This window comes from Atheta coriaria, unplaced genomic scaffold, assembly GCF_025399875.1.
Source record: "Atheta coriaria isolate IRGN ID8LTWV9N9 unplaced genomic scaffold, Caltech_Dcor_3.1 hic_scaffold_64_pilon, whole genome shotgun sequence".
NCBI lineage: Eukaryota > Metazoa > Arthropoda > Insecta > Coleoptera > Staphylinidae > Dalotia > Dalotia coriaria.
In genome coordinates, this window is record NW_027045506.1 from 1 (window position 1) to 15,331 (window position 15,331).

A 15,331-nucleotide genomic window follows, 5' to 3' on the forward strand; every position below is an offset into this window, starting at 1 on the left:
TACCAAAAAATTCCAAACAATTTCACCCCTTAAGTAAAAAAATGCACCACCAAATTTTCGGATTTACCCATGATGCAAAAACAACTTCTGCAACAAACTAATACAACCCCATGGAGAATTTAATTTGACATTTCTAAAGATGCCCCCTTCTCGAGTTAAAGCAAGACAACTACCCAAAACTAAAAATAAACCGAAACTTCGGTTTCAGTTTCGGCTGAGAAACCAGTTTCGGTAGGACTCTACTTACTAGTATTATAAAGTGGCAGAAATTAAATTGCTTTATATAACCTAAGTTCAAATTGCAACAAACTTGGACTAACTTGGTTCATTTATAAAGTAAACATGGATCTTCACACAGTTGACCCTAAAAACCTTTATTTTCGCTATGACTGCAATAAACTCTGTGCAATTTGCCTCAAGAAAATCAACAAAACAACCACCTGTTCTATAAGTGCAATGATCCCATCAAAAAGACCTACTGAAGCATACAAAGTACTAGAATCTATTTCAAAAGTAAGTATTCACTTATATTACTTCACATATATTTCCCCTAATTCCCAACAAATTTAGTTTAAGTATTATAAAGATGGCCCACAGTATCTCTGCACTACTTGTTTCAACAATGCTGCATCAGCCTACACATTCCAACAGATTTGCAACAGATCACAAATGTACTATGAAAATTTCATGGCTCACCAAAGGCTTCTATCAGAACAGATTAAAAATACAGAGGAAACAGTATCACATTCAGAAACAACTCAAATAGAGCAACAACAACAACAACATACAGAGGAAACCAAGACAGAAGAACCAACAGTAGACAGGGGTTTGACACTACCCAGAAAAATGACTGTTTGCAAAGTGTGCAATAAACAATACAGAGTTGATAATATTAAGAAACACATGCGCATTCACACAGGTGAACGGCCTTACAAATGCAATTTATGCGAACGGAGTTTCTCGTAAGATTATGATATAAAACTCACCAAAAACACTACTTATGGATTTGATTTTATTTCAGACAATGGCACACATTGAAGAGACACATTGACTTGCACAATAACAAACGCGATTTTATATGCAACTTCTGTGGCAAGGCATTTTTGACAAAAATTGGTTTAGATGTGCATGAGAGGATACACACCGGCGAACGACCATATGAATGCAAGTATGTTAATGATAAATGCATTAAAAAAACGTTTTTAATACTCAAAATAAAATTTGTAGAATCTGTGGAAAGACTTTCATAGGTTCTGGTGGTGTAGCTAAACACATGGTGGTACATACAGGTGAAAAAGCGTTCACATGTGAATACTTGATAACGTCTTTAAAATCGTTTTAGTCGGGTGACATGTTCAGAAACTTGTGTCACGAGGCCGATCGCTATAACGAGAGAGAGACAGACCGATCTCCCGTCTCATCTCGAGCGCTGCCAGTCAGCGGAGGCAGGCATAGCGTTCGAGTGAGTGGACCGATCTTCCGTCTCTCTCACTCTAGCGGCATACAAACGAATGGAGATTTTCTTGTGCGGTTAAGATTTCGTTGAATGTTTAACAGTGAAACAAAATGTGAAGTGCAAGTGAAGTGTTACAACAATTGCAACAAAAAAAACTTATATCACCAATAAGACGTTATCACGTAAACATCTCGATCGTAAACCTACTTTACAAACAACTTAAATTTTTTGAGTTTACATTGACTGTGGTTTTAGATATATATTTCCCCACTCGAATTTTGCAATTTCTCTTTAAATATTATTATATTGTTTTTGGAACACCCTGTATAATAGTTTTCCTTAATTACTTAATTATGCAAAAGTTGTTAGTATTGATGCGTAGGTTGTATGTGTGAGTGGTCAAGGACTTGGATATCGGTTAACTGATGAAGGTATGGCTGTTCTGTGAGGTTGAGCTCGCTACTAAATGTGACGACGCTTAGTCGAGGTTGATAACGCGTGTGTCGACGTGTGTTGCTGCTTGTCAAGAGCACAGCTCTCTAGGATCCCAGCTCTCTAGGATCCTTAGTCTTTAGCGTCCTTAGTGCGGTCTAGTCGGCGGTGCTCGTAGCCCATTCGCCGCTAGAGGGCGCCGGAGCCAAGGGCGACTTCAGTATTATATGTTTTTCTTTGTTATTTTTACCCTTGGTACTTGTCTACATGTACGGGGCTATACTGCTCTTATAACTAGATTTAAAATGGTTACGCATAAATTGTTTAGTATTATATTTTACAAGTTCTCATTGTATACATGTTTCAATAAAGAAATGTTAAAAGTGACTGTGCCTCCTATGATTTGTGTGTACCCCTTCTATCATTTCAGGTACAGGTCAGAACTTGTAAAAATATTTTTAAGTGTTGCCTGTCCTGAGACGACTTACAAGTCCTCATAAGGAATGTCCTTATAAGGAGTTCTCCCACTCGGGGGATGATCCCCCACCATAAAAATTGTTGATATGCCTGAGTATCCTGGGGATGAAGCGTAGAGACATCGTAGCTGTAGGATGGACCGGGAGGAATGAACGCATCGAAGCAGTGGACTGTCTTATAGAACGACACGCCGCCAAAAAATTCAAAAATCTGATATCCACTCCTGTTCTCTTCCTTGTATCTCCTTTTCTCTCCTCTCTACTCTACCACTACTTCCTTCTTCTTTTTGTTCTATGTTCTCTATTTCTCTATTTACTTACATTTCTTATTGCCTTCACTTGTATTGCATTTTCTCTTATATTTCATTTGAGTTTACATATGCAACCCAAATTACACCTGTTATTTTTATATTTGAGAAAAATGTCTTCTATAACTGGGGATCGAACCATCGATCTACGATATAGCAACACGTGCTGCACACCTGAGAGCCACGCGGCGCTCTTATCAAATATTTTTGGTTTCTTGTATTTATGTTTTCATATCTTACAGTAAAATAAAACAACAGCATACATATATACTACACTGTACTATACTATGCTATACAATTACGTACTCTTCGAGTGCAACATGACTTAAACCTAACTTGAAAACGACTAAGGGACACATTGTTTATAAGAATGTAAAATTTCCTTAAAAATATTCTTTATTGACTGAACATTTACAATTATTATAAAGCAATAACATGGTAACTGTAGGATTTTAAAAGTTAAAGTTAAATTAAGTTTTATTTGATACTACTTACACCTTTGTTCGTCTATCAAAGAACTAAAGCGCACAAACACGTTTTCGCTAATTGTATGTAGAATTGATGACCAAACACATAAATTTAACTTGAGCCCCAGTAAGTAGCCATAGTCAGCGGAACATATCCGACGGACTCCACGCGCGCATCTCAAGGAATCACTCGAATCATTCGTTGGGCGCGTCTTTGGGCTATTACTACTCTGCCTCTGCCTCTGATTGTCAATCGATTCTAGTAATGCAACAAAATATCAAAAAACGCAAGAATTCGTCTCCACGTTTGATTAATGAAGAAAACACGTGCGCACTACGCAACAGCGCTCAACCGACTAAGCCGATCTAAGCAAACCAGAGAATTGATAACCGAGCCGCAGTTGGAGGGGCATTCTTACATCTGCATACGACAGAAACGCGATTACAAATATATTGCAAGTTATCAAGTTATGAGGTGAAGTTTACAAATAGAAAGATTTGGTAAAAAGATTTTTAATTAGCGTACTGTGGTGAAATAGCAGTTTTGTAGCTTATCCTAGTATTAAATACAAATGTTGTATATGACAATGGTAAATAACTAGAACACTTAGAATCACATGAAATAATGGTTGTCTTACGACATCGGCTTTCTGTTGTAAATAAATTCCACCATATTTTTAAATGTATGTATGTTGGTAGCACTTGTTAGGGACAAGTAACCATGCATGGGATGACGGATGCTGCAGCCCTGTACTCGCTCTCTTACTTGTTAAGCCGTCTTAGCGTAAGCACGTCAAGTTTATATTGTACACTCATTTAAGTTTCTTTTCAATATATGTTAATCCGTTAACATCTTATTGGTTTTCATTTCTTTTGCAATAATAAACAGTCGATTAATTGAATAACATCAACACTTTCCATTGTATGAATCATGAAAATTATTTACAAAAATGAGAAACAAATTCAATTAATACTTACAATCGGACGAAAAAATCGTAGTTCTAGATCATTTGGTTCGCCTGCTAGACACCTATAACGACAAAAAAATTAGCACATCGTAATACAAAAATGTCATTTTGCAGGTGCTAATCCTAATTATATATATTGATAAACAAATAGGCATGTTGAATCACACTATAGTTTCTATTATGGAATTATGAAAATCACAATATTTTGCCTTAATGATAAATACTAGCTTTAATCGCGTTGAATCCATCAATTGATTAATCTGAAAAAATTACTACATGCAATAAAGTTTTAAATTTTAGATGGAATGCTAGATGGCGTTAAAGTAGTCAATTAGCCAGATGCAGAGGTATTATTGGCTAAACAATTTCTTTATTTATTTAAAAATAATTTTTATTAAATAAAAAGTAGCCTATAACCATTCGGGGACCATCGGGGCCACTAAGAATATGTGTACGGATTTGATGTTGACGTAGCTGTCGGTAATACAGTATGACACTATAGTACTTAGGTGTGAGCTGAGTAGTCAAATAACCAGATGCAGAGGTATTAGTGACTAAAAATTTCTTTATTTTACAAAAATAATTATTTTATTAAATAAACAGTAGCCTATAACCTATCGGGGACCACTAAGAATATGTGTACAAATTTTTATGATGATCTGTTAAGTAGTTTTTGCGTGAAAGCACTATAAACTTCAGGACATACGCATTTATAATATTAGTAAGGATTATAAATATAAAATACAACAAAATCATTCAAGTCACGTGACCGCGAACACCAATCAGAGTGCATGACGTCACTTGTTGGACTCGTTGAGGTACTGCTTGAACACAGACCTCGTGCATGCTCGTGCATGCTTTCTTTAAGCGTTCTTCATTGTTTGGTTAAATTTTACATTTCTGATTTCTGTGTAATTTGCTCGAGATTCGCTTGTTGCTGTCTTTGAAAACGTTTGAAAGAACATTTTTATAACGGAAAGTGGGTTTATTAAAGCAAATAGTTCAAATTTGCCGAGAATTGACTTTTACAGTGGCCAATTTCGCCAGATGGAATATATGACGAATTTGTAATAGAAATCAAATGCCCGACACGAGCAGATACATATAAGAATTATGTAAGACATGGAAAACTAACAAAAGAATATTATGCACAAGTGCAACTGCAAATGTTTTTGTCTGGCAAGAAAAAATGTTATTTGTGTGTAGCTGACAGTAACTTCAAAACTACCAAAGTAGATATTCTTTGTGTTAATGTGGACATAGAATATATTCACAATACACTAATAATGCTTTCAGGATTTTATTTAAAACAGAATTTAAAGACATAATGAGTCTTGTAAATTAATTAATGCACATGTGATTATAATTACTTCATCGAGTACCCTTAATAGAATATTATTAATACAAGCATAATACAATTTCTCTAGAAACGTTCCCTTCGCGAGTTAGAGCTGGACAACAGTGCGCCCACTAGCAAATACCCTTATCCGCATTACTGCCAAGAAATACAGAGACTACTTCACCACTTTTGTACAAAAATGTACATTAAACGCGCAAATAATAAATAACATTAATATAGTATTTACAATTAAATACAGTGGAATCTCGGTAATCCGCACACGACTTAAACCGGCACGGCTTAATCCTTGTAATCCGACATGGTCATATGCCATATGTTTGTACTTTAGGTTTTGTAATTTGTCGGATTACAAGGTACTCTTTTGAAAAAAATTCCGGACTGTAAGAGGTCTTAGGCAGTTTTCAATAATCCGACAAATTCGCTCATCCGACACTGACCAGCAAAGTGATTGTCGGATTACCGGGATTCCACTGTAGTCGATTTATGATCGAATATAATGCGAATGTAGAAAGCACAAGTCCGAACAAACAATACGAGTCGGTCAAAACACGTCAGGATCAACCACCGACCGGCACGAAATATAGTGCATGCTGTAGCCGAGCAAGCAACGACGCGACAGTTTACGATAAGAAAGCAAGAGATGCGCAAAGCCGGCGCGTCGATGGCACACGACCTTGTGCGAGAATTGCAATAGACACGATATCCGCGATCTAAACTAAACTAGAATAATACAGATAGGAGTCCCGGAGTTTAAATTATTAGAATAAGTCTTCCCTGAATCTCACTGCCTCTGACTTTTCTTACAATTATAACACTGGCACTAGCTGTCGTTGCTGATTGACTAGTACTCACTACTGTCTGATCACACTGACCACAGTTAGGAAACCTCGCCTGTTGAAAATCATGGGTCACTTTATTCACACGAATCGAACAAAACAAGATCGGGTTGCTAAATCTAGCCGGCCTCGCTATCATACATAACACTCTGTGTATAACACCTCACCTTCATTCATAGCACTCTAGATATTAATTTTAAGTTGTTCTATTATATGAGTACCTATTTAATACGCGTACATCACGACTTTAAATTTCATTCTGCATCTCTACTATTATCTACTTTTATATGGTGGAAACGCAGTTACGTTCGGTTTTTATTGGTTAAGACACATTTTGAGTGATTTCGAAAAGTTTCGACCAAAAATAATCTAAAGAAAAGTTCAACTTGTATTTTAGTCGAAAATGCTTTTTATGGAAAGTTCTGTTTTCACCGTAAATCATTTTCTTACCTGCTGCCCTGTGTTTCGAAAAAAATAATTTGAAACACTAATTTGACTCTGTTTTTCGACAGAAATTTTTTTTGACAATATTTGAACTTTTTTATTGTATTGAAGGTAGTTCCTGTGGGTTTCAGGTTTCAAAGATCATGTGGTTCGTAAGACTAAGACTCCCTTGAACTACATTGTGAGAGACTCTAAATTAGTTCACGATAAACTGAAAATTTGAGAAAAGGAAAACTTTACGAGTATTTTAGGGCACTTCCTAACGGTTTATGCTTTCGTAGCTAGTAGTGTCCTTAATTGGTTGTACTGGTCTTACATATTTAATTAAATACAACATATATTTGTGCATTATTCTAGTTTAATAAATAATTCGCATAAAGTCGCATAATTCAAGAAAATCGTGAGGTATAAAAATTCTATAGGCGATTCCTAAGACAAGGTAGAATGTAAAATAAATAAGAGTTAGAATGTATGCGCGTTGCGGCAGACACCGCAACCCAAGGCAAACTCCTCTCCTGTGGCAGGATGTTTCACATGAAGTGGACATTCTTCGCCCTCGAGTTGTTTAGCTTTCGGTCCAGCTGGACAAAACGGTAATTCATTCTTCGGCAGGTTGGTAACGCGCTGGAAGTCGTCATGACACGGATTACAGAAATGCGTCGTACCGAAACAAAAGAAAACCGCCACTGAGCAGCAGTAACGACATTTATACTCCAAGAAATCTGTTCCATGCTTTGGGCACATTTGCGCTCTTGCTACATCTGAACAAGCACCGCACACCAGCTCTCTTGGATCGTACTGTTCACCAATTTCCGCGTCACATCGTGCTTCGCCACCATAATATGCCTGAGAAATTAAAATAATTCAAGTTATGAAATACAATCGCAATAAAGTTTCAAACAATTCGTTATACCTTGTTACACTTGTAGCAAACATAATAAGCATAGCGATCCATGGCATACGTCGCTGGGTCGTTATAGAACCGTGCGCCAGGCGCAACAATAGCTTCCGTTGTGTGCAACCCTTCGTACTCTAAGCGCATCAATGCTTTTCGACGTACATCCTTGTAAAGATCTTCAACGGGAGCCAGAAGGTCTTTCAATACTTCGTGTTCCATACCAGCCTGATAAAAATAAAACATAATTTGTTAGTAAAACATCTCAATAAATATTTCCGATTGATTACCTTGCAAATTGGACATTGCGAAAACCCAAAAGTAATTCTAGGCCCAATCCATCTCTTGGTAAGCACCGCTTTGCAACAATGCAGATGGAAAACATGCCCGCACTTTAATTGAATCGCAGGCGAGCAAGACAGCGCCTCCGTAAAACAAATCATGCACATATCGTCGGCGTCCTGACGTAAAGTTGCTTCCTGCGAGCATCCATGCAAACAAGGCAAACATGTGCTCTCATTTTGAACCCCACCGCACATGTGCCCACAATTTAATAACTTTGAACAAGCAGTTTTCGCATATTCCTGAAGATATAAAACAAAGTTAATAAATTATATATTATGTTGATTAGTATCACTTTTACCTGACACTCTTGATCGGCACAAACATTTCCAATCGCCAACAACCCAGAACTGCCAACTGCACCGCAAAAACGACATACTCCTGTAGCACCTGCCCCTCTTGTACGCGTCCCGCCCTCACGATACTCAATCAACGCCTTTAAAGTTCTAGCGTCTGCCAATGCAAGTAACCAGAATAACTTTGTACGGCCACAACCCTCGTGTAATTCGACTTTAATAGCTTCCTCCTCTTCTTTGCATACTTGACGTTGATGATTACGAGTCTTACGATGTAAATGAAGAAAACGATCGCATTCAGCACACAGATTACCGCATACATTGCACTGTATAACAGCGTTAGTTTCGCCGTCATCGTGATTGGTACACGTTGGACGCGGTTGCGATGGTTGTCCGTCCGGTTTACTCCATTGACCAGAAGATAAGCGTTCCACGTGATCCTTTTCCAAAACACAAAGTGATGCCAACGCTAACCACAAAGTTGGGGTACGCAGACAAGCATTCGGTATTCTTTGATCTTCTGAGAGCTGAGTAAGATTTAAAATATTCTGAGCAATGGCACCCTTAGTTATATTCGCCCATGGTTCAGATAATTTACCCTAAATAACATATAGTTTAGTTGTAATATTGTTTCATTTAATTTAACTTACCGAAGCTAAATCTTTGATTAAATGTACAATGACTTCGGCCAGCTTTTGACTAACACTACCACGAAGCCACCATCTTGTTTTGGGACAATCCTTAGGGTTGAGAGTTCCATTTAAAGTGACTGTATTGATGTCCTTCGCAGAAACTCCCGAAGAATTCTTACTTTTGAGTTTAACTTGTACGGTCAGCGCCTTGGCGATAACACTCAAAAATATATCCAATATGCCGGGAGTATTAGTATCAAATTTGTCATTTTCTGCCTTATTCGAAACGCAAGCGACGCTGAAATCTTTCGGTGGAAGATTAACCACACCCACAAGTTTGGCAAAGTTTTCAGGTGGGATTTCTGGGAGTATTCGCCTTAGCAATGAAGTCACTTGCCTTTGAACCCGGGCACTTCCCGTATGCAATAAACTCAACAAATCTCCAATGAGCCCACCCTGTTGGGATAAGTATGACCTCCCAACTGAACTTCCCGAAAGTGCCAGAACCATGGACAACATCTCAAAGCAATAAGTATCTGAACACTTAGGTGTATCTTGGTATGGAATAACAATCTCCGGATTGCTGCCGCATGTAGATCCTGTAGTAGCTGTACCCGAACCGGAAGTCGATGTTGTAAGAGTGTATATATTCATCTCCCACTCTTCCCGCAAATGCATAGTTTCTTTTCGAATAGCCTGAACAATGTGCACAATCACCTGTTTTTGCAGGTGAGTAAGTTTACTTCTGCTGAAGAGTATCCCAACCATATGTTCTTTCAAATCATTGCTCTCTTCCAAAGGATCCATTCCTTCGCTCATTGATAGTGATGGACTATCCTTATCCGCGTTCGCTTGTTGTTCGGCAATGAGTTTGCCAAATACTTGAGAAGTAATCAGCCGAAACACGCGCAAAGTTTCCGATTCGCAATTACGCTGTTGAATGGTGGTGGCGTTGTATTGTTTGCCCACCTTTATACTCTCACCGTCTACGTAGCCAAGAACACGCATTTGTCTAATTCTAATGGAGTTATCTGGACCTTTAAATTCCAGTCGGATCACGCACTCGTTATGATCCTCCATTATGGGACAGTTAACCCAACCTCCAACCAACCGAGTCTCAATTTCTACGTTACGTAGTTTAGTTAGTTCGTCAGAATTTGTTCCAGCATAAATTACAACACTTGTTACTTTGTTCTGTGAGAAAAAAAAGTAAAGCCAATAAATAAACTTATTGTTATAAAACATTAAAACTCACCGCTAAATCACGACAGTTGTCAATGTGAACAGATACCAATCGCGGATGTTGTCCTTGACCGCAAGCGATAACAATACTCTTTGTTTTGTTCCGATCCTCATCGCCTGACTCCCAAAACGTTTCCGTACTACCATCTAACAAAGACCCCACCATTGCCTGACGGCTGCTCGCCTTGATCTCCACTAATGGCGTTAAATCCTTCAGACTCTCCACGGAAACCTGTTGATGAATGCTACTCTCATGCATAGAGACTGTGGTGTCTTCAATTTCCTCACTTCTCGATAAAATCTTGCTGATATTGCTAAACACCTGTGATCTGTGTAGGAAAGAATGGTCTGATGGAGCAAAACGCAATCCCCAACATCGCACCGCCATTTGTTGCAGAGCGGAACCCATCGGTAGAAGTACCATCAGATCGGCGATGGTCTGTAGTAAATTGTGAAAAGTACTAGGCAGCGGATGTACAGCCTCTCCTGCAATGCTAATATCTGACAATGGATGGTCACAAATACGCATTTCTTGATCGTCCAATTTCTTAACAGGTTTGTTATCATCATCGCTATCCGACTCCAATTCGACCGGTGTGAGAGAAGTTATAAACCACCACAGCAAATCATGCAGACAAACAGGTTGCGTAACAGATTTCAACAACCAGTTAAGAGCCTGCATTGCGTAAACTCTACACATTGCCTTCCGCAGAGCTTGTTTCATTGCAAGCTGTAAAGATTCCAAATCATGTTGCTGTACAAGAAACATCATGACTGGCCTTTGGAGCAGCGTCAATGTTTCCAGGTTATTTTCAGAATTCAAGGAGTGATTTGATTGGCTGTTAGTGGGGACAATCGAAGAGCCGTCCATTTTGGGAACAAGTTTTTGAAGTGTAGCAGAAGGATGACAAAGTAGTGATGACCCACCCTCGTTAATTGCTTCACTACTGCTATTATTGCGTTTACGTAGCATTATAACCCGCCCATCAAGACCCGCCTTTAACCAAGGTATGCCATTAGTTCCCATTGAAACGGATCGATGAAAACGGGATCCACGAGAAATATCAGTGCCATCATCCTGTAAAGATGCGTCGGATAAAGGTCGTTGCCCGTTGGTTTGACCTGGTCCTGGTAGAAAATTCTCGCACACACTTTGCCGTCGTAGAACCTCTTCGTAGAAAGGTGTGTCTTCCAAACAATACGCTCCCAAGGCTTCCAGGCATTGAAATGGTGGTAGTGGACTAAACGGGCCCGATACATCCGGTGGAGAATTGTTTTCTGAGACCGACGGCATGATTTGGGATTGACGACGAGGTGGAGACATTCCAGTATCGGCCGCACTTGCCAGATCCAATAAAAACATGGCGTTATTTTTCATAATAATATGCGCGTCCGTTCCAATGCTGGTAGTGGGGGAAATTAAGGATCTTACAAAAGGACTCTTCCTACGAGAGCTGGATTTGCTTCGGATGAGTGATTTGTTTGATTTCATAAACTTCTCACGACATCCCTCACACAGCAGATACCAACTGCTGCCAGCTGTAAACATAACCAATAAAATGTCAGAAATATACTTAACCAAAATATTAATCTATTGATACTTACGAACACCACCTTCGCCACAATTGCCTGCCCATCCCAAACAATAATTCCCGCCAGAGTTGTATCCTTTACTACCCGAATGATGCCCACATCCAGGATGTGATTGTTTCATGTGATAAGTAACAGGATGTGGAAAACACTCCCCGCACAACTCGCACAATGTTTCCCTTTCATTTGCCGACTGTAGAAAACTTGACAATCCAATTTCGTCTAAATAATTTTTGACCACTGGTTTCTTCTTCTTTTTCTTGCACTCCTTTTCAATCGCAATGTTTTTATCCTTATCCTTGTCGACCTTATCCCTATCACGGTCACGGTCTCTGTCTTTGGATGAACACATTTTTTCATACTTTTTTGATTTGTTCACATGTGTGGGTGTGGATGCAAACATCTGCTGCGTAATGGCCGCCATGCAATTTGTCGTGAGCTCTTCCCACAAATACACCAAACATTTTAACGCTGGCGGCAGTACTGATATAGTTTGCGTTTGGTACCCAGTAGAATCTGTTGTAACATCCTCTTTGATAGTTTCGTTTAACTTCCGATTTCGACTGCGGTTCGCACTTGCATTGGCGGCGGATCTGGTCAGAGATTCTAAAGTTGACGGTTGAATATGAAGATAGTTGCCTGCATTGGAGACTTCAACCGAATGTCTTTGTCGCGCACGTTCTTCCTTGGTAAGTTCCTGGGTGCGTTTTTCTAAAGGATGCGTTGCGTTATGACGTGTTACAACAGTGGCGCCTTCTTTGGGTAAAGTTGGATGAAACTTCAAAAATGACGCACATGCCATGGCGTCGTGTACGATTCCTTCATGCCACAAGAAAGCAGCAAAAACGGCTCTTAAAGATTCAGCTACTGATGGACTCAATGCTTCTTTAGTGGGTTCATTGGTGGGATACTGCACTTTGCTAGTTGCAGGCAGTTGTTGAAAATTGGCGGGGGATATTGCTCTCTTGGTGCGTTGTTTCGTGATGGATCTGTCTTTACGGATCATTTTTGGTGAAACCCGTTCTTCTTTACTTGTAGGTCCAGCAGTTCCAATAGAAAAACCTCCTTTGACAGGAAGACCATTACTGGAGTTTTCTGGTGAGGTCTGCGTCCCCGTTTGCGTTAGCTTTTTTGATGGACTTCCCTGGTCTTGTAAAAGACTTGAAACTGGACCATCTGAGGTAATCTCAAGAGAAGTCTCACCTTTAGGGCTTTCAGTGCGCATATGAAGGCTACTTCCACTAGGACTCGGTGATAGATTAGGTTGATTAGATGGAGAATCCCTTGTGATACTGCTTACAAACGCGCTTGTATCAGACCCACTTCTGACTGAAGTATCCGGGCCTGTTACCAATGGTGAAACTCCAATGCTTCGCGGAGAACCTCCAGAGCCTGCCCCTTGCTCCGCGGCAACTCCAGCAATACCACCCGACCTTTGTGGTATCGAAACCGGTGATGAACACCGACTACCCAACTTTGGAGAAGCATTTCTTGGACTACAACTTCTCTTCGGTGTATCCGGAGGAGTAACACCATTGCCATTCGCTCTGGATTCACCAATGGCCTTTACTAAATCCTTGACCGACACCCCACTATACTCAGGTTCTTTATTTTCCTCAGTCTTGAACCACTTCGGTAGACTAGATAATTTTGATTCTTTTTTTTCTCTCTTTGGGACCTTCGGTAAATCACCTCTAGGAGATTCATCCCTTCTTGGCGCCTCCCCAAAAACAAAGGGATTACCAGCCGCACCACCAGATTCAATCTTTTGCGGTGGGACCTGACTAGCAAGTCCTAATCCAGGATTAAACGTAAAGTGATTATCCGGAGGAGTGGGAGAAGAACTAAACTCGTAACCCTTTTTGGTGACACCTGCTACGGACGGCTCCATATCTTTAGGGTTAACAATCCCCAAATACAAAGTGTTATTATGCCCCATCGCAAGCGACCACGCCTCACCATCAGTATTAAAACAGTATTTCTCTTTCGTCGCCTGATCCAAATGCACCCAACAACCATCTGAATTGACCACATACTCACTAACCCCGATGCGATTACCCAATACGAGCATTCCAACAGGTGGTGCTTTCAAACTCGGTCGAGAACGTACATTATGCCCGGATGCACCACATTTAATCACCTGATATCCACCGTGGAAACCAGTAGAAGCCTTTCTCCTATCATGAATTTCCGGTAACTTCCACATAATTGTCTCACTGATGACTTGATCTAAAATAGACTTGGGTTCTTCAACAGGTAACAATAAAGTCTTTCCCAAATGTTGATTATACTGCAGACACCATGCTTCTATTATGGGTATGTTACAATATTGTTTTATCGTATCCGCAGATAACCTCAACCAAACTCCATCATCGTTATGAATCTCATCGATAAACGCAATAGTACCATTAACATGAACCACGCCAATCTGTTCACTTTGCAGTGAAGGATGCGCACGTATTCTTAACCCAGCTGAATTCTTCGCGACAAATTTCCTTAGCTTACTGGGTTGATGAATAGATTTCTTCGCTAAATTCTGACTAGGTGGTGTCATACCCTGTGGAGGTTCTTTTACTTCAACCTTAAACTGCTCCTCCATTTCAAATCCGTCGATGTTAATCAAAATAGAATAGCATCCGATGGAAGCAGGTGTCCAGGTAGCGCTATAAGTACCATCACTATTGGGCCTCACCAGCATATTCTCACTAGCTCTTTTGACCGGCGGTGAAGTATATCTCAACTCTTCAAATGAGTAATTCTGATATGGTTTCATGACTGTTATCGAATGGAAACACATTTTATCACGCGTTGTCGCTTCATACGCATGATGTAGACCAGGCGGTGGTAACCCACCAAAAGTCAACGGATCGGGCTGACTCACCCGTCGCATTTTCCGACCGGCATCGCAATCCCCCAATTCCTTCTTATCAATTGGAATTGCTTTGACTTCTACGCGCATATTGGGCACATGAACGACATCTTTATATTGGTCGCATGTAATGACGGTAATAATGGCGGGCCAGCCACAACGCAGTTCTTCGCGCGCGTAAATAACATGACACTTCGATGGATCCACGCGACTTCCGGGCTGCAACCATTGTGCAAGTCTTCCACCGCTTGATCCTGCCACACAGCCGACGAAATCCCGCAGGAAGAGACGCTCATTCGAATGGACACTGCAATAAAATATGAACATGCGTTAATTGTGACTTGTGACAAGGTTGGCGCGTTGAATAAAACAAACGAAATCACTGCATAAACAAATCGTATTAATAGCATTAATCATGTCCAATTGAATGGACTACCACAAATACAAAGTGAGTCAATTGCTGAAACGAGTTTCGGTGCGCAAAGAAAGACATGAGTCGTGCGTATCGCATGGAAAACATATGAGCAAGAAGGTATGAATGAGTACGACTATGATGACTAACAATTCCGTAGTCTCAATAACGAGCTAACATGAGCCAACATGTTATCCTTGTGACTTGTGCAAGTCGTGCACGTCGCAGAACCTGAGCCCGCATCTCGTGTCTCTATTTACTCCCCCTACTTCAATCGCTTCAACCGCTTCAAACTTTGAACACAAA

General features: G+C 40.0%; 2 protein-coding genes across 3 annotated transcripts in view; one reads left to right on the top strand and one right to left on the bottom strand.

Annotated features, from left to right (window-relative positions):
- Positions 1 to 126: 126 nt before the first annotated feature.
- Positions 127 to 1,342, top strand: LOC135802901 (zinc finger protein 16-like). Its single transcript, XM_065316523.1, has 4 exons — positions 127 to 513; positions 571 to 962; positions 1,022 to 1,168; positions 1,228 to 1,342. The coding sequence occupies exons 1-4, from the start codon at positions 343 to 345 to the stop codon at positions 1,340 to 1,342; spliced, it is 825 nt and encodes a 274-aa protein (XP_065172595.1). The 5' UTR covers positions 127 to 342.
- A 5,745-nt stretch (positions 1,343 to 7,087) lies between these two features.
- Positions 7,088 to 15,331, bottom strand: part of hiw (MYC binding protein highwire) — a 32,835-nt gene continuing 24,591 nt past the window's right edge. For both annotated transcript variants that reach the window (XM_065316519.1, XM_065316518.1), the window contains exons 11-17: positions 11,760 to 14,920; positions 10,168 to 11,693; positions 8,931 to 10,106; positions 8,286 to 8,879; positions 7,933 to 8,226; positions 7,661 to 7,870; positions 7,088 to 7,593 (exon numbers count right to left, since the gene is read on the bottom strand). In XM_065316519.1, the coding sequence (XP_065172591.1) occupies positions 7,210 to 7,593; positions 7,661 to 7,870; positions 7,933 to 8,226; positions 8,286 to 8,879; positions 8,931 to 10,106; positions 10,168 to 11,693; positions 11,760 to 14,920 (7,345 nt within the window). In that variant the 3' untranslated portion in view covers positions 7,088 to 7,209. The remainder of the gene's footprint in view (positions 7,594 to 7,660; positions 7,871 to 7,932; positions 8,227 to 8,285; positions 8,880 to 8,930; positions 10,107 to 10,167; positions 11,694 to 11,759; positions 14,921 to 15,331) is intronic.